Source organism: Cynocephalus volans, chromosome 12 (assembly GCF_027409185.1).
Source record: "Cynocephalus volans isolate mCynVol1 chromosome 12, mCynVol1.pri, whole genome shotgun sequence".
NCBI lineage: Eukaryota > Metazoa > Chordata > Mammalia > Dermoptera > Cynocephalidae > Cynocephalus > Cynocephalus volans.
Genome location: NC_084471.1, coordinates 84,183,529 through 84,201,905, shown reverse-complemented (window position 1 = coordinate 84,201,905; position 18,377 = coordinate 84,183,529). Strand labels below are relative to the sequence as shown.

The window sequence follows — 18,377 nt, the reverse complement described above, 5'->3', positions numbered from 1 at the left end:
AAAGCTTTACCAAGATTTACCAAGGGACTTTTACTTATACCTCATACTCTTCCATTTAGAGGCTACTTGTTCGGTCTAACACACTCAGAAAGAGTTGAGAAAATTGCCTTTAACAATCTTTTTTTTAAGGTGTTTTTTTTCTTCTTTATCAATCAATCTGAACATGTGAGAGTACTTCAGAAAGTTCATGGAAAAACGGAACTAAAGATAATACAATCTTTTCATGAACTTCTTGAAGAACTCTCTGACATACAGATTTAGAATTGTGTTTGTGGAAAATGTTTACCATACAGCCTAACTGGCAAAACCAATCCTCATTATCAAAGAAATTAGTCAAAATCAGACTTCTTGTGTCAGCTGATAAGAAACAAATCATTATCCATCTACATGACAACTATTTCACTTCTGAATTCAAAACCTCAACACAGGCCACCATACCCTATTTCTTTTTTTTTTGCCCAATTTGTTTTTTTTTTTTAAATTTTATTTTGTCGATATACATTGTGGCTGATTATTGCTCCCCATCACCAGAACCTCCCTCCCTCCTCCCTCCCCCACTCCCCCCCAACAATGTCCTTTCTGTTTGCTCTTCGTATCAACTTCAAGTAATTGTGGTTGTTATATCTTCTTCCCCCCCCCCGGTTTTGTGTGTGTGTGTGTGTGTGTGTGTGTGTGTGTGTGTGTGTGTGTGTGTGTGTGTGTGAATTTATATATTAATTTTTAGCTCCCACCAATAAGTGAGAACATGTGGTATTTCTCTTTCTGTGCCTGACTTGTTTCACTTAATATAATTCTCTCAAGGTCCATCCATGTTGTTGCAAATGGCAGTATTTCATTCGTTTTTATAGCAGAGTAGTATTCCATTGTGTAGATGTACCACATTTTCCGTATCCACTCATCTGATGATGGACATTTGGGCTGGTTCCAACTCTTGGCTATTGTAAAGAGTGCTGTGATGAACACTGGGGAACAGGTATACCTTCGACTTGATGATTTCCATTCCTCTGGGTATATTCCCAGCAGTGGGATAGCTGGGTCGTATTGTAGATCTATCTGAAATTGTTTGAGGAACCTCCATACCATTTTCTATAGAGGCTGCACCATTTTGCAGTCCCACCAACAATGTACGAGAGTTCCTTTTTCTCCGCAACCTCGCCAGCATTTATCGTTCAGGGTCTTTTGGATTTTAGCCATCCTAACTGGGGTTAGATGGTATCTCAGTGTGGTTTTGATTTGCATTTCCCAGATGCTGAGTGATGTTGAGCATTTTTTCATATGTCTGTTGGCCATTTGTATATCTTCCTTAGAGAAATGCCTACTTAGCTCTTTTGCCCATTTTTTAATTGGGTTGCTTGTTTTCTTCTTGTAAAGTTGTTTGAGTTCCTTATATATTCTGGATATTAATCCTTTGTCAGATGTATATTTTGTAAATATTTTCTCCCACTCTGTTGGTTGTCTTTTAACTCTGTTAATTGTTTCTTTTGCTGTGCAGAAGCTTTTTAGTTTGATATAATCCCATTTGTTTATTTTTCCTTTGGTTGCCCGTGCTTTTGGGGTCGTATTCATGAAGTCTGTGTCCAGTCCGTAGCAGAATACAAAATCAACACACCATACCCTATTTCTAATGCCATGCTGTATTCTTCACAGAAATACGTATAAGACAGGGAAAAAGAGAAAAGAGAACCAACGTGACCTCTACTGCACATGTTCTCAAGCAGATCATCTTCAGGAAAGTGTCCTGAGGCAAGCTGAGGCTCTGGAAAAGATTCTTTTAAAACCGTGGTGCCCAAGTACCCCTTGGAAAGTCTTCATCTACCCCAACAATAAACATAAAAGAAACCAGCTATGGTTACTGAGATATGAAACAAGGTAGCTGAATAATGCCATCTCATTCCTTACATGATTAAGTAAATATTTTAAAGAGGGCCATAGATCCAAACTATCAATGCTTTCTAAAAAAATTTCTCATCATCCACAAAGCAACCACATGTATATCTAAATAACTAGGAAAACAATTTGTAAGTCTCCTAAGTCTGTCTTCCTAATTTGAAGAATGTCAGTCCAACTTTTTATGGTCCTCCCCTAGCACTTACAGTTCTGCATCACATTATAAATGTAAAGCAGAGTGAGAAATGGTAAAATATAGAGTAGTGCAGGAACGATGACTCAGCATAAGTGTCTCAAACTATCCCTTGCTGTTTAAAACATATTAGGACTTAAGTTTTCTGCAAATAAAAAACTGTGGCCATTCATTACCACCTGTAATAATAACAGTGGTTATTGGGGAAAGCAGCTAAATCCTGGAGGTGCAATAAAGGCAGTTTGCACACTCAAAAACAAAAGCCGTCAAGGAGAATGATTTATATATAATGATAAACACTTTAGTAGAGTTTTGAATTCACATGGTTTTAAAAGAGGAAAAAAGATCAGTTTAGCATATACATACAAATATACATATTTTTTTGTTTTGTTATTTCATTGAGCTCCAATTATACTCACTGCCTCGGTGTGAACAGGATGTACAGCAAAGAGCAATGCCGTAATAAAAGCGAGTCCACGGTTCTTGAAGACAGTTTTATCGCAGGTGTACATCAGCACAAGAGTTACCAAGCAGTGTAAAATTACATTTACTGCATGAAAGTAGAATGGGTTCATGCCAGTCAGAAATATGTTCAGTCTGTTAAAAACAAAAACAAAAACTGCATTAGCCACAAACACAGCATAAGCACAAAATCTATGATTTAAAAAGATAAGTTGTTCAATTAATTATTTTTAAATTCCCAACATTGGATCATTTTATATATATATATATATATATATATATATATTTTTTTTTTTTTTTTTTTTTTTTTTTTTTTGTCTTTTTCGTGACCGGCACTCAGCCAGTGAGTGCACCGGCCATTCCTATATAGGATCCAAACCTGCGGCGGGAGCGTCACTGTGCTCCCAGCGACGCACTCTCCCGAGTGCCCCACGGGCTCGGCCCCATTTTATATATTTGAGTATCTATCACATTTTTTCCTATCTCAGAATTGTTCTATCTGCAGAAATCAATGCATATACAATACAATACAATATTATTTCAGGAAACTGTGGTCTCACTGAGAAGACAGGCAAAAAAGGTGCTGAACCTGTTTTTCCATCACTCCATCACTCCGTGGCTAATGCAAACACCCCCACAACATTCTTGCTTCCTAAGCAGCTGAGTGTTCAAAGGCAAGTCCCAAGTGCTGTAGGTCAGAGCCACAGCCGCTGGAGATGAACAGAAACCACGTAGTCACAGATGGGACAAACCAGGCATGAACTTGCTCTCTCTCTCACCCATGGTGCCACTGGGGACCAAGTTTCCAGATCATGCATCTGGAAGCATCATCTAATTACCACCCCACAAGGGGCTCTTCAAGGCACCTACATGCTATCACCAGCTGCAGCTGAAATAAAAAGATGAGCAAAAGCATGTTTCAGAATTTTTATTAAATATTTTTTAACATAAATTCCCATAGCTCTCAGAACCTAACTTCTAAGATTATGACAAAGAAACTAAAACAGAACCACAAAGGGAAAGGAAATCAATTGTTCAATATCTTAAAAAATACTTTCATGAGATACAAATGCAGAACAGAGAGACTTCTGAAGGTTACCTTAAATTTAATACCAGGGCATAATAACCCCAATTGAGTCTGTGAGGTTACAGGGAAGGAAAAAAAACACTTATATAGGTTATGGTTCTTCTGGGGGAGCATCTACACCCTAAGAGGTATCGCCTATAGCTGTCTATACTCCAGTCCATTTTACCCAAATGGTAATCCCAGGTCTTTATTCTCATACCCTTGATCTGCTTCTCTTATAGAAACAAGTCCTCTTTGCCAAAACAAGTAAGAATGTTAAAAGTCAACTTCAAAGATGACATATGCATATTCTAAATACTTGATTTGATTCACACACTGTTTTAACCTAAAGAATTCTAAACATCTCCAGCTTTATTTGGACATATGAATTCAAATGTCATAGTTACTAGTCAACTCCATTTTCACTCTCATCTAAGTGATCATGGTCCTAAGTAAGCCCAGAAAAATGAATTGCGTGGGATCCAACTCCAGGGCTCCGATGCAAGATTTGACTTAGCTGTGTGTTGGCGGACCCGTGAGTCACCCTAATTATACCCCAGCATCCCTAATACAGGAGCCTTCTAGGAAATAAACCATCCAAAGGATGGAGGAACAGGCAGTGAATTGGGTAACTGGTAGTTCCAACTAAAGCAGGGAGGACAGCATCACATGCCAGTAGAGGAGGACCCACATGTGGAGGCAGAGCCACTGGGAACGAGAAAGCTCGGCTCTCCCGTCTTGGAAGCAGTTCCCTAAGAGCCTATCCCCCTGAGGTGGATTTTATGCTGTTTTCCACTTCATCAGGCTGAGCCTTCCGGACCAACTAAGCCATTCATTTAAAATGCATTCACACCAGCAATGTTTACTAAGCCAAAGATCACATGCACAGGCCTCAGCTTGTTGACATTTTTTATTGAAAATGTATAGACTGATGTTCTATACCAAGTTTCTCTGGTTACACAGGCAGGTTTTGACTATGTGACCAGTGGGGGATCAAAGTTTCCTCAATAACTTGTGCCTTGACTTCCTGAGTCTGGGATAGTGCTCACACATCTTGGTATTTCACGTTCCAGAGACAAACCATGTCTTCTGTGACTGAAAAAAAAAGCTCCTGAAGGATGTTCATGGACCTTCCTAATATTTGCCCGTGATTTTTTTCTCCTGGGGTATCAGATCATTTGCTTTACTAGAACTTTACTTGGGTATACTTTGTGGAGTTTTTCTTATTCCTTTCACTTGCATGAACCTATGTAATTGCTAAAGGTTTCTTAATAATTTTAATATAGGAGGCAGGAAGAGCATAGCAGGACTAAAGCTGTAATTGGGAAAGAAGCAGTGGTCATGGGAGAGAGAGATACTTAGTTATTTTTGTAGTTTGCACAGTATTCTGATTTTCAAAAAGAGGTCAAAAGACTTATTTTTCCAAAGTATTTGTTATTCAACTGGTTGAAAAGTAAAACACATTATTAAAAATAGTGTTATTACTACATTGCCATACTCTTATGAGGTACTTAACATACATTCCTTTCCCCTTCCAAGAATGATATAAATGTTAGGCATGAGTCATCTTTGTTGTCCATGTGTATCGTGTCTGAAAATGTGCAGGTGTTTCGTGCAGCTCATTATTTCTTGAAATTGCATAGAACAGAATGGCCAGTGTTTGAAATGAATTCAATTAGATCCCCCAAAATAAAATAAACTGCTGAATAAGAGACTCCTGCAGTAATATGGTAATGGTGTGAGAGCCCCTCACCTGGTACTTGACATTGGTGAATCAAAGCTTTGAGAAATCACTCAGAATCTGGAGTTAGGACAATTTTCCAAATGTCTAAAAAGATGGAGAGTGAATTCTCCAAACTACAGACAAATGCGCTTGAGACCAAATGCTAACAAAATTTTAGAACATATCCTAGTTGTGAGCACAGAGAAAAGAGTCTCTGATTCTGAGAGCTAATATGGGTTCACACAAAGGAGGATGACTGACTGACCTCTTAACTGAATACAGGGATGTGATAGATATATCAGACATATATATCAGGTATATAGATATTTCAGATGTATAGATATATCTGATAGGTATAGATAGTTATATCAGATATATAGATACATCACAGGGGATGCTTTAACTGAAGTAGTTATCAAAACCTCTCAAAATATTTGTGCATACAAGAGACCCTAAGATGGCTCTGTAGCAAACACAGAATGCTGAATAATAAATCAACATCTCCTTGGACTGAGATCTCCAGTCATATGGAGATGTGTATGTCATAGGGTTCTGATATTATTTCTGTCCTGTCCAATATTTTATCAAAAATTTAAATGAAACTATGCTTATCAAGATTACAGAATATCTGTATCTGGTAAGAAGAGTTAATATACTTGAAGACAGATTCACAAAGAGTTTAAAGGGCTAAAATTGTTAGTTAATTCTAACAGGATTAGATAGAATAATGTAAGAGTAAAGACCCACTTTGAGATATAAAAAAGAACAAAATACAAGGGTACTTCAAAAAGGTCACGGAAAGATCCATATTATCTTTCAATTCCATTTTTTCATGATCCTGTTGAAGTATCCTCATACTTGCAATCCAGACCAAAAGGGCGCACATGGTATTTATTGTCCAGGGGCTTTCAGTTGCCTCAATTCAAATAGTCAATGTGTCCTGGCTATCAAAACAGATCAAACCACCAAAAACAGAGAGATCTGCACAGGTCAAACTATTTTTCATTTCAATGTACTCCAGCAGGTATTTATTAAGCACCTACCACATATCAGGTATGAGTCAGGGCCCGGAGATACAAAGAGAAATACAATATGGGCAAAGTCACAGCCTAATAGGAGCAAAAGAGGCACTTAAGGCACTTTACACAGATAATTAATAGTTAGTGAAGGAATTCTGGCAATGGAAGAAGTTACCAGATGCAGCAATGGCAAAGAAGGAGGTATTCTACCCGTGGGCAGGAGAGACAAAGTGGGTGATATCTACCGTGGGGTAGCAGACCCTCGGAGTGCTTCTGAGACACTAGAACACCTTCACAGGAGAACTGCAGGATGCTGGTGGCGCTCCAAAATGATGTCTCATGAAGGTAGGTATGAGAAAATGGGGGATGCTCAGCCTAGAGAAAGATGACAGATAGAAATAACACCAAGCTCTCCAGGGGGAAAGATCTTTACCACATTTATGGATATATCCCCATTGTCTAGCACAATGCCTCATTCGTAGATGTCATACAATGAACTTTTCAATGAATGAATAAAAATGTGAACGAATGAATGATATACAGAAGTAATACCCTTAGTCCAGCTCCTTCAAGGGAAACTAAGATCCAAAAATGACGTTGGAAACAGGCTGCCCAAGTGGCCAGTTTTAGCCTGCAAATTATTTTGTTTCACCTTTATGCGTTTTTCCTTTTTTTAATTTACCAACATTTTCATACAAAAATTTCCAGCTTCTCTTGAAATATTAGGAGACCTGGCAACTCTGTGCCCACATGGCTACATGGAAATATTTGGGTGCCCATTTCAACAGGACAAGTGCTCACCATTTGCCATAATCTCGGCCAATTCCTATGGTATCCCTAACCTGAAGCTGTTCATTTATTATTATACACACATTGTTTTCTAATAGTAACGAGGTTGGTGGAACATTTCTCAGGCCTAAAGCACTATCATACATGAGAAACAAAAAGACAGTCAAAATGACTGCTTGTTTGAAGAAGTATAGTGGAAAGCATATTTCTGGAAGAGGAGAATATTGTCCTCTTACGCCTAATACGCACAGTATTATATGTCAAAGAAAATATAACTTCACGTCCCACTCACTTCACTCACTTACTCTCTCAGCTTGACCCCTTGAGCATTTGAGTTTTCAACCTTGGTAACAAAGGATGAAGAGGCTGACTTCAGCTCAAAGAAAGAAGTAATGAACTAGTAAACATTTAAACATTTAAAATTAGATCAATGCTCGGATAACTGGAAATGTTTAGATAGCTGCCCTGAAATACCGTGTAAAAAGAACAGTCTCTTAGGTTCCATGTCACTCTGACTGCACCTCCATGGCAGCACTTAACCCATTTTTTAAAACTCCTGAGCTACATTCCTCAAAAGTTATGAGCATTTTTCATACACCGAAAGAATCTAATTTCTTTGCATCATTGTATCCACCTCACTCAGCACACAGTAGATTCTAAATAAAGACTTATTGAACAAATGAACTTAAGTCGAAAATTGGAAAAGACCATGTTTCCCTTTCAGTTCTAAGAATCTCTAATTTTATTTGGTTTAGCCTTCATTTCTCATTTAAGACTAGCCAAGCTGTGGGAAATAAAACAAATATTTCCTGAAATAATAGCCATCTCTGAAAGGGTTTGGCAAATATGAACACAAATTTCCCCTTCTCCATCCAAACTCCCTCTGCCTTCTTGTAAAACTGCTCAGAAAGGTGGGGCCACGAACTCACAGCAATCAGATAAGCTGTTTGCCAGGAGGGACAAATCTGTTCCCCAGGAAAGGTTACAAGGTCACAGGATCTGGCACCAAAGCAGGGAGGGAGGGGTGCTGAGAAGGGGAAAAGAAAGGGCCATTCACTGCACTTCTGCCTCCTCTCATGGCCTGGAGCTTAAGATAAAGTCCATCACTCTCTTGTAATTTTCTTCTTTGACAATATATCTGGTTTAAGAAAAAAAACAACAGGCTGAATCCCCGAAAGAGAGACTTATACAAGGGAATAATGTACTAGGATCCTTCCTCAGGAAGACCTCAATTCCACTTCAATAAACTGGCAAAGGTCTAGAAACTGGGTAAGAGGCCGTGACTCTCCACTGTGGTGACTCACGCCTGGTTCCTGGCCCTGCACCTGGAGTTTTTCCTGCTAAATAGATCAAGTAACATTTTAGAGGGCTGCCCATCTACTTCATTCCTAGAGATAATGTGATTTATTGTCACCACCAATAATCTCTGTGGGTCATATTATTCTGATTACCACTGCGTCCCTGCTGCTCACCATGGGAAATGCACCCACCTTGTCTTTGGCAGCTAAGCTCTGCCACTGGCCTCTGTACTCCAGGATCCCATCACCCACTGCAGGTCAAGAGCCCTCCTCAGGGGAAGCATCTCCCATATCACACTTGGCCTAGAGAAGAGAGCCACCACAGGGCTTCTCAGCATCGCAGGTGCTCCATAACTAATGCAGTCCCCAGTGCCTCAGTGCAGGGAAAGTCACCCAGACCTTTCTAGGAATATAGTGGAGGGGTGGGAGGGTGTGTGCAGGCAGCATGTGATAAATGCATCCCAACATTCCTATCAAAATGAATATCTGGATTCCTTCCTTTACGTTATGCCAGGGAGATGGTGGTATCTCAACCTCATTAAACATAGGGCCCCACTGAGTTCCAGTGGTTCCCAAGCTTCGTAATATACCTGGTGTGCTAGCTACAATTGCTGATTCCCTGATCCCATCCCAAGATACTCTAAGTCAGTAGATCTGAAATGGTGCCCAGAGATCTGCCCCAAGCAACCCAAGTGATTCGAGGCAGGTGATACTCAGAACAATGAGAGACAGGTCTCAAATCTTAAGGATAAGGCTGCATGGGGTTGCCAAGCTTAGCAGAAAAAAACAGTTTTCTCAACAGTAACACAACACATTCTTTTCCAATATAAAACATAAACCAGAAAAAATAAAAAATTAGATATACTCTTTATCATCTGTTTCTGTGTCTCAAATAATGGGTTCTCTAACACTTTCCTGGTGGGTTTCCAGAGCCCAATACTAAACACACAGCACATTCTCGTCTTCCTCTGTTGCTGTTTATCTTTCTTCTCCCCTACCGTCTGCCATCATTACAGCTCTCAAATGCTTATAAGTGGTTTCCATAGTCTTCTTAGATCATCCAACCAATAAATAACAACATATGGTTCTTCTCCTTTTTCCTCTAAGGCAAATCCCTTTGGCCCTTAATCATTTCGGCTGCTCTTCTCTGGCATTCCCTCAGTACCAAGAATAAATCAGCAAATCATCCTCCCTTTATGTATCTACAGTACCAAACGATGTAATTCACAGGCACCAACACAAACAACAGTGCAGAGGGGAGATCAGCCCTCTGAGGCAAGAGCAAAATTCACGGTTTGGATTTCAGCTCAATGTACCACACCGTCACCTGGCTATGAGAAAGCTGCCCCCAGGAGGAGTGGTTAATGTAATTATTGTCACATTAGTGCTCAGAGTAGGGTGAGGAAACTGAGGACAGGACCATCAGTAACCATATCCGGAGGGCAGCAAGTCCCCCAAATTAGAACAGGCCAATGCCAAATATCTTAGTTACAACTGTAAGTGAGTTGTTAATTTTTAGCAAATTGCTTTTCTTATAAAGGTGTGCATTTGGTGGAGTATTTGGATGCAATGCAAAAATGCCACCAACTACCCAGAGTTAACACAGACTTCACAGGTTGAAGACAAAAGTCCTCCACAAGACTCCCCACAGTTCAGACATCAGCCACAAGCTCAGGGTCACTTGTACTTCGGACCAACTGCCTACAAAACCAGGGCTTCCTACAACTCTCTCAGGTTCAATAATTTGCAAGAATGACTCAGAATTCAGGAAATTACTATACTTATAATTACAGTTTTATTATAAAGGATACAAATCAGGACCAGTCAAAGGAAGAGATCCACGGGACGAGATCCGGAAGGATCCTAAACACAAATGTTCTGTGTCTTCAGGAAATATCACCCTCCTGGCACATCCATATATAATTATACCAGGGAGGTTCAAGCAGGCTCCATGTCCAGAGTTTTTATTGGGGTTTCATTACATAGGCATGTTTGATTGAATTCTTGGCAACATGACTGAACCCAATCCCCAGCCTTCCTCCTCTCCCAAGGTTGAAAGGTGGGATTGACATCATGGCCCAAAGCCCCAACCATCTAATCAGATGACTGGTCTTGCCAGCATGGCCGGCCACCACCCCAAAACCATCTACGAGTTCACCATGAATCACCTCCTCCTTAGCATAAATAGGTATAGTCCCAGGAGTCCACCACGAGTAATAGAGAAATGCCTATCGCTTGGGAAATTCTAATGGTTTAGAAGCTCCTCAAAACTAGGGACAAACATCAGACAAATTCTTTATTATACAACACTGGGTAGGAGGAAGTCACAGTCACGTTAGCTCTTTTGACAAAGTATTTTCAGGCCCCCGTACTCCATTTGATCCAACAGGATATGTTATTTCATGTCTACCTTGACTGGAAAAAAATGACCATTCCTTATAGAAAGTAGAGCACTGTCATGAATGAATTTTAGCTCCTTCTCCCCTTCCCCCAAGAGCAGGGTGTGGAGAGAACCCCCTGTAGTTTCAGGTTTTGCCTCAGAAGGTATAGCTGCTATCTCCAGCCTTGAACTTTGCAGCAAGCATCCAGCAATCATTTATGTTGCAATATGCCACCCAAAGGGGAGAAAGATCCAAAAGTGCTAAAGATCCTCCTTCTTCACAGAGTTGCCGTCCCAGCAGTCTACAACAGAGAGCCATATTGCCCCTTTCAGAATTAAATCTGCTCCTTAACCTCCCAGTAGGCAGTACACACTGGAATCCTCTGCCTGTGTCAAGGAAATTCCTAGTCTGCCTCTACCTTTCTCTTTGGGAGAGGAAGAACAAAAAGTAAACTAGCCAATAAATAAAGCAAGCAGATTTTTTTCTCTACATTATAAAAATGTAGCCCTACCTTAATATTTACCTGAAAAAGTTGAGCATTCACAAACGTGATTTATTCAATCATTATTTTTAAAATTATTTTTAATTGAATGAATATTTTATTCCTGAGCATCTACTTTGCAAGCCAGGTAAAGGTCTAGGTGTTAGAGAAACACTTCATGGACCTTACACTGTAGTGAGAGGAGATAAAGACCAATAAAAAATGATGCCAGACAGCAGTGAGGGAAACTAAGGCAAAGAAGGGTAGGAAGGTAAGGCTGAAACATGGAGGAGTGTTTGCTGCTTTAGATCAGGGGGCCACGCAAGGCCTCTGTGATGAAGTGACGTTTGAGTAGAGACTGAAGGTCTCGGAAGGTGCTGAGAGCAAGCCACGCACAGATCTAAGGAAGCAGGTTCAGGAAGCAGCAGCAGCCCATGCAAGGCCCTTGGCAGCAGCGGGTTTGGCCTATAGGAGGAGGAACAGGGCTCTGGAATGCTGGTGCAGACAATGAGATGGAACTTGACAAACCAGAGGTCAGAGAGGTAGCCGGGTCAGAACAAACAAGACTTGGTAGAGCAGAATCCATACCTTACCATCTGGAAAAGGAACCCTGCCATTCTTTGGCATGATCCAGCATTCCTCACCCCTCTTTTTAAGTGGGATGACTGCATAGTCAAAGTTAGGAAAAATATGAATGCAGCTCCAAAGGAAGATAGAAAGGACATTTGTTGGTAAAAATAGACTGCTTCAGAAGGTGACTTCAAGCCCTCACTTAGGGACACCCCTATAAAAACCTCCACGATCCAAAAATATATTCCTCTCATTTTCCATCCCTCCTACACTACCAGACTATAGTCTAAAGCATATCTTACATCTAAAGCATGTCCTACCAGGCTATAATCACGACCTCCTCCTCTTGGAGTGTCTAACATAACCTTAGTTTGGCATAAAATTTTCAAAGGCGTTTTTCATTTTTCTTTATAAACTCTTTATTGCCTCCAGTCATATTTTTCATTGGCTATTTCTGTCATTGAACATCCTAGACAATCTAGTCAAACATCCTAGATGATCTTTATTTGTCTCCCATGATAGACTTAAAAAACAAACTTATCAGCATTGTAGCAACAGACTGTCTCAAAATGAAATCCCATTCAGGTCAAATCAAAAGGAACTAAAAGGAACATGCCACCATTTCTTTAAGGTTCTGGACACGGACGCTAGTGCTTATTTTCATGGCTGGCATATCATTTGTAGCTAAAAGATGCAAACTGCTGCAAAGAACTCTGAAGTTCGAACATTAAAATGCTGCAAATTCTTACAGCTGCACATATTAAAATATTCAATTTTTTACTCTGACATTTTAAACCACCCACTTTCACTCTTATGATTTATATTACCATCAAAAACCTTCAATAAAAGAAAACTTTATAGCAAACTATGATCATATAGCCTAAACACAGAGAGAGAATCGAGCATTTAAGGTTTTTTAATTTGCCTTAGTTTCCCCATCTTTAATGTTGGAAAATCATTGGTCCTTTCTTGTTGAAGCAGGCTTCTACTTGCTTACTGGTGGAATGGCACTGCCACCAATTCAGCAGGAGCTTGTTCCTAAGAGAAAGGGGGGCTGGGTGAGGGGGGAGTAAAATTAAATGCTAAGTACCTTTTAAATCAATCAGGGCCATTTTTCAAGGGGGCGTTATGGGCATCTTGGGATTTGGCACTGTGTCAATTCAATAGCTTAATGCATTCCTCCTCATTCCAGGTAATGAACAGGTCGTGGCCATGAAGGATAAAGAAGCAGAATAAAGAAAGGTTAGTACTACAGATTAGGTTTTCACAGATATTTTGATTCTGCTGTACTGTGTTCCAAAAATATTCCTGTGTGCCCTTGGACATGATCTCATGAAAAGATTAAATATGAGATTTGATTAGAAATAGAAGTTCATTAGAACTTCTCTAAAGAAGATCATTAAACTCACTACAAGGAACACAAAGAGGTGACCATTTTTACCAGTTAGGGTTCGACCAAAAAAGCAGAACCATGAGGAGTGAGCCCCATGAAGGGATTTACTAGAGGGAACTGACCTTTCTATTGTAGGAGCTGGTTACATAGCACATGTAAACCTGATGCTTTAGGGTCTGTAACAGAAGCCCAAAGCCAGCAGGGCAGCCATCCCATAAGGGAGGATGTATGGACCTGAAGCAGGGCAAAGCAAGGCTAAGCTGGGACCCAGAAGCATGAACTGGAATACATGTCTGTTTCTCACTGTCCCTAAGTTCCAGCGTGAATAATGCGTTGCGGGTGGCTTGCAAAATGGCTGGCACTCTCCCCTGCAGAGTTGCACACACACCTGCATGAGGATTCCAAGAAGCTGAAGGAACAGATCTGGAGAGCAGTGAAGGAGCTATGGCCTGGCTGCTGCTGCGCACCACCAGCAGGTTAGCCAGCATTTCTGTGACAACCTGCATGAGGCCTGCCAGCACCAAACCCACACCAACCTTCTAAGTGTGATCATAGCCCTTTCGCTTCTACCTTCCAAATATTACAGAAATTTCTCTTGTAGCCAACCCTAACCCCAAACCATCCTGAGAAGAGAATTCTAAGAAACACAGTTCCAACTTAGCTAAATTGACCTAGTACAAAGTCACCACATCTTGGTGATTTGCTTTCATGTTCCATTGTCCCATTCCCCCCAAACTGGTAAAAATTGATGCTCTGATAACCCATTTCTTCATTGCAACTTTAGCTCATTTCTTATTTGAGAAAAAAATGTGATTAGTATCTTTACTACATAAGCAAGAACCTTTATTATTTATTAGTACACAAGCAAGCACCTTTATAGCAAAAAAGCATTATGCATCTATCAATTATGTTTATTCTTAAGGGAATTTCTAGCTATCTCTCAGCATGTGTGACACACATTTAATGAACCAAAGATAATAAATTTACTTTTAATAAAATTAGAGGTTTGAGTTTTGCACTGGGAAAGACCCTGTGAGGAGGATGAAAAGACAAGCAACAGAGTGGGTCGCTACAGAAAAAATATTTGCCAATACGTATCTGACAAAGGACAAGTACCATGAATACATAAAAAACTTCAAAACTCAACATTTAGAAAAAATCCACTTAGAAAATGGACAAAGGACACGAAGGCACATTTATCAAAGAGGATATAAACAGGTCAAATGAGCCTATGAAAAAATGTTGAACATCATCAGCCATTTAGGGAAATGGAAATTAAAACCACAATGAGATATCACTATACACCAATCAGAATGGCTACAAGAAAAAAAAACAAAACAGAAAAACAGTGGCAATACTAAGTGCTGGCAAGGATGCAGAGAAACTGGATTACTCATACACTGCTGGTAGAAATGTCTGGAAAACAGTTTGGCAAATTCATTTTTTAGAAAAAGCTATACATGCAACCACCATATGACTCAGCAATTGCACTTCTGGGCATTTATCCCAGGGAAATAAACATTTATGGTCACACAAAAACCTACAAATGAGCTTTATTTGTAATAGCCAAAATCTGGAAACAACCCAGATGTCCTCAACAAGCGAATGGTGAAACAAACTGTGTTCTATCCATACAATGGAATACTACTCAGAAATTAAAAAGGAACAAACTTTTGACAAACACAACAATCTGAATGAAGCTCCAGAGACATGCTGAGTTAAAAAAAGGCCGATCTTGGTAGTTTATTTATTATTATAATTCCACTTATTGAAATGACAAAATTACAGAGTTGGAGTATAGATTAGGCAATTGCTATAGAATAAGAAGTGTTCATAGTTGTGATAGCAAAGCATGAGGGATCCTTGTGATGGAACTATTTTGTATCTTGACTGTGGTGGTTGTCTCAGAAACGTACACTTATGAAAAAACTGCATAGAACTAAATACACACTTACCAAAATAAATCAATAAAAAGAGTACATGTAAAACTGGTGAAAGCTGATAAAAGCTGTGGATTGTATCAACGTCAATTTTCTGGCTATGATATTGTACTATTGTTATGCAAGATGTTACCACTGGGAGAAAATGGATAAAGGTTACAAGAGATTTCTATATTATTACCTACAACTGTATGGGGATATACAATTATATCAAGATAAAAAGTTTTCGGTTTAGTCTCAAAGATTTTTGCTCAAACAAGTATAATTTAAGGTACAGTTAAAATAGTTTGCATATATCTACAGGGCCACTTGAATTGTGTTTTCACCATCTAAAACAAAAATCATAAAGACATAATTTATGTAAAGTGTTTAGGCCAATGCTTGGTTCATACTGAATAGTTAATAAATGTGATTTTCTATCCTTCCTTGAAGCATTCTTTAGAGCTGTGTGAGTCTAAATCATTGACATCCTCCAGCTTTATGTTATTCCTCTAGAAGATGCAGTTTCACCTCAGGTGACTATGTAGAGAAAGCATGTGAGCACAGAAAGACTGTTAATTTTTTCTTTCTGAAGAGGCACCTATTCCTTTTCAATTAGTGCCTTGTTGCTCTCTAGATTTGCAACTCAATCTTCTCAAAAAAAAAAAAGGTGCATCTTTGATAGCTAGTAACATATAGTATACAAAGAGTAATGCATCTTAGACACCAAGCAGCTTTTTACAATCAATGATTACCCCAAGTGAAGAAGCCTCCCCCCGCTTCTCTTTCACCTCTGTTAGGCCAAACCCTTGCTAATTCTTCTCTTCATCAACGTCCCTGCCTCACTGTCTACTCCCTCCCTCCCTCTCTCCTCTGTCCCTGCCATCTGCACTATGAATAAAAACACATTTTAGAAAGTCAAGAAGGAAAACACCCGGCCCCACCCTCCAGCAAATAGGCATAGGCATTTGACTCTGACCTTTGTAAATGGAAAATGCTCAGATCAGTGATGAGGGCGGTCTCCAGGGCTATTATAAGTCCTGCACCTCAAGCTGTGAGCTTCCCCGCCTGTAATTAACCAATAACCCCACACCTTAATAAATAAAAAACCAGGACAATCTAAAGGTGAAACATTTATATTTGAGCCGTCTAAGGAGATTTTAAGAAACATTTTGAAAACTGAAAGTACTGAGTTGAAAACCAGTACAACTTTCCAAGAGGACAAATGCTTATAAAATATTCTCTTCAGAGTCAAATGTATAATTTTCTAACCCTCCTCAAAACATTAAACTTTCAGTGGAAGAATTAAGTCAAAAGCCCATGAATTGTTGCCAATTGCTGTGCTTTCCTTTTCTAAGTCACCAGAGCCACCTGTCAAGAGATCTAGGCCTCCTGGCCAGAGCAGGCTTTTCAAGCTGCCAAGGAGTCTCAAATGAACATTAACATAAACACGGGTTCCCATTACACAGTTGGAAAAGGCTAAAACGCCTATAACACCGAACCAGTATTATTTCAACAGTTTTGTCCGACGCATTAAAATAAACTTAAATGCTGAGCCAAATTATAAGGGACTGAAGCTCACAATGTATGATAGCACTTCCCTCAAACCAGCCCTTCTCTCCTTCGCTCTGAAGTTAGCCCTCTTTTTAAACTCAAGAAAATACTCCACCCTACAAAAACCTGGCATACTCTCAGCTCCCCTAACACTATTTCACACCAGAAATGCTGAATCATGACTCTAGGTCGTAAAAGAAAAACTATTTCGGCTGGGACCCCAGGTTCCCCGGAGGAGCCCACGCTTCTGCGTTCCTCTGCTTTGCACCTTCTAAAGTCTAGATCCGGAGCAGTTTTGCAGATTGGAGAAGCTTGGGGAGCAGCCAAGGGCGCAGTGCTCGGGGGAGGCGGTGGCTGGGGGCTGGGGAGGGGGGGCGTTAGCTCGGGGAGGGGGGGAGCTGAATCTTCTGCTCCCTCCCGTGCTCCTCCCCCAAACCCAAGCGGCCCTGGCTCCCTCCTCGTCTCATCTAATCGCGACCCCTAAGGGGCTGATACAATCCTCATCTGCAAAACTGCCCAACGGCCTCCGAGAAATTCCCAACTTGGAAGCATCGCCACCAACCGCCAACCCTCCGGAGACCCCTGGACCCGTGCTGGTCCCACTTGGCCACCAACCGGCAGGGGCGCGGAGACGTTTCCACCAGCCCGTTCCAGCCCTGCCCCTGGAGAGAAGCCCGACGAGAGCTCAGACTCTTGAGAAACTCGATCCCAACTCCCCAGCCCGCGCCTCGCGAACCGCCCCGGGAGCCCAGAGAAGCGCGGCCCTGGACACGGGAAAAGAGTGTCACGGACAGCCGGGAGAAGAGAAGCGTGGAGAGAAAGGGTGGCAAAAACGAAACGCCCCCTCAGTCCCTCAACTTGTCCCGGCCGGGAGAGGGCTGGAGGCGACAGGGAGGCGACGGCGGCGAGCGCGAGGCGAGGGACTCACTTGAAGGTGAGGACGCAGAGCGGCCGGTAGGACTTGTGGCTGGTGTTCTCGGCCATGCCCTTGCCCCAGAAGTCGTTGGTGAAGATGCCCCAGCGCAGCGGGGCGCCGGGTCGCACGTCGGGGTTGTTCACGATCGCCCACACGTCGTCGTGCACGAACTCGCCCTGCAGGGAGCGGCCGTAGCACAGGCAGCTCGCCCCGGCCAGCAGCGCCGCGGCCCCGGCCGGCGCCAGCCCGCAGCCCCTTCGCCGGGAGGGCGCGCGGTCCCCGCCGCCGCCTCGGGCAGAGGTGGTCACCACCATCGCGCCGCCGCCGCCGCTGCCCTGGCCTCTGCCGGGCGCCTGGCATCCTCCGCTGCCGGGGCCACGGCGGCGCGCGGCGGCTGCCCGGAGGTGGGCGCGGGCATGGTGCGGCGGCAGCTGGATCCGCCGCGGGCGCCTTGCGCTCCGCCGCCGCCTGCGCCACGGAGTTGGCCCCGCCGCGAATCCACGGCGGTCCCCCGCCCCCCGCCCTCGCCGCCGCCCCCGCCCCACTGCGCATGCCCGCTCGCGCTCGCCTCCGCCCCCCCCCCCCCCATCCCGGGACTGGGGCCGGTTCCCCCGCGCCCCGGCCCCCTCCGCCCCCGCCTCGGCTCGCGGCCGCGCTCGGCCCCCGGCGCCCGCGTCCCCGGCGGCGAGAGCTCGCGCGCAGGGACAGCGGCGATCGCGGCGCGCG

General features: G+C 42.2%; 1 protein-coding gene across 2 annotated transcripts in view; it reads right to left on the bottom strand.

Moving 5' to 3' along the window:
* TMTC1 (transmembrane O-mannosyltransferase targeting cadherins 1) overlaps positions 1 to 18,156 on the bottom strand; it is a 281,941-nt gene extending 263,785 nt beyond the window's left edge. For both annotated transcript variants that reach the window (XM_063074874.1, XM_063074875.1), the window contains exons 1-2: positions 17,664 to 18,156; positions 2,500 to 2,677 (exon numbers count right to left, since the gene is read on the bottom strand). In XM_063074874.1, coding sequence (XP_062930944.1) covers positions 2,500 to 2,677; positions 17,664 to 17,965 — 480 coding nt within the window. In that variant the 5' untranslated portion in view covers positions 17,966 to 18,156. The remainder of the gene's footprint in view (positions 1 to 2,499; positions 2,678 to 17,663) is intronic.
* Between the last annotated feature and the right edge of the window lie 221 nt (positions 18,157 to 18,377).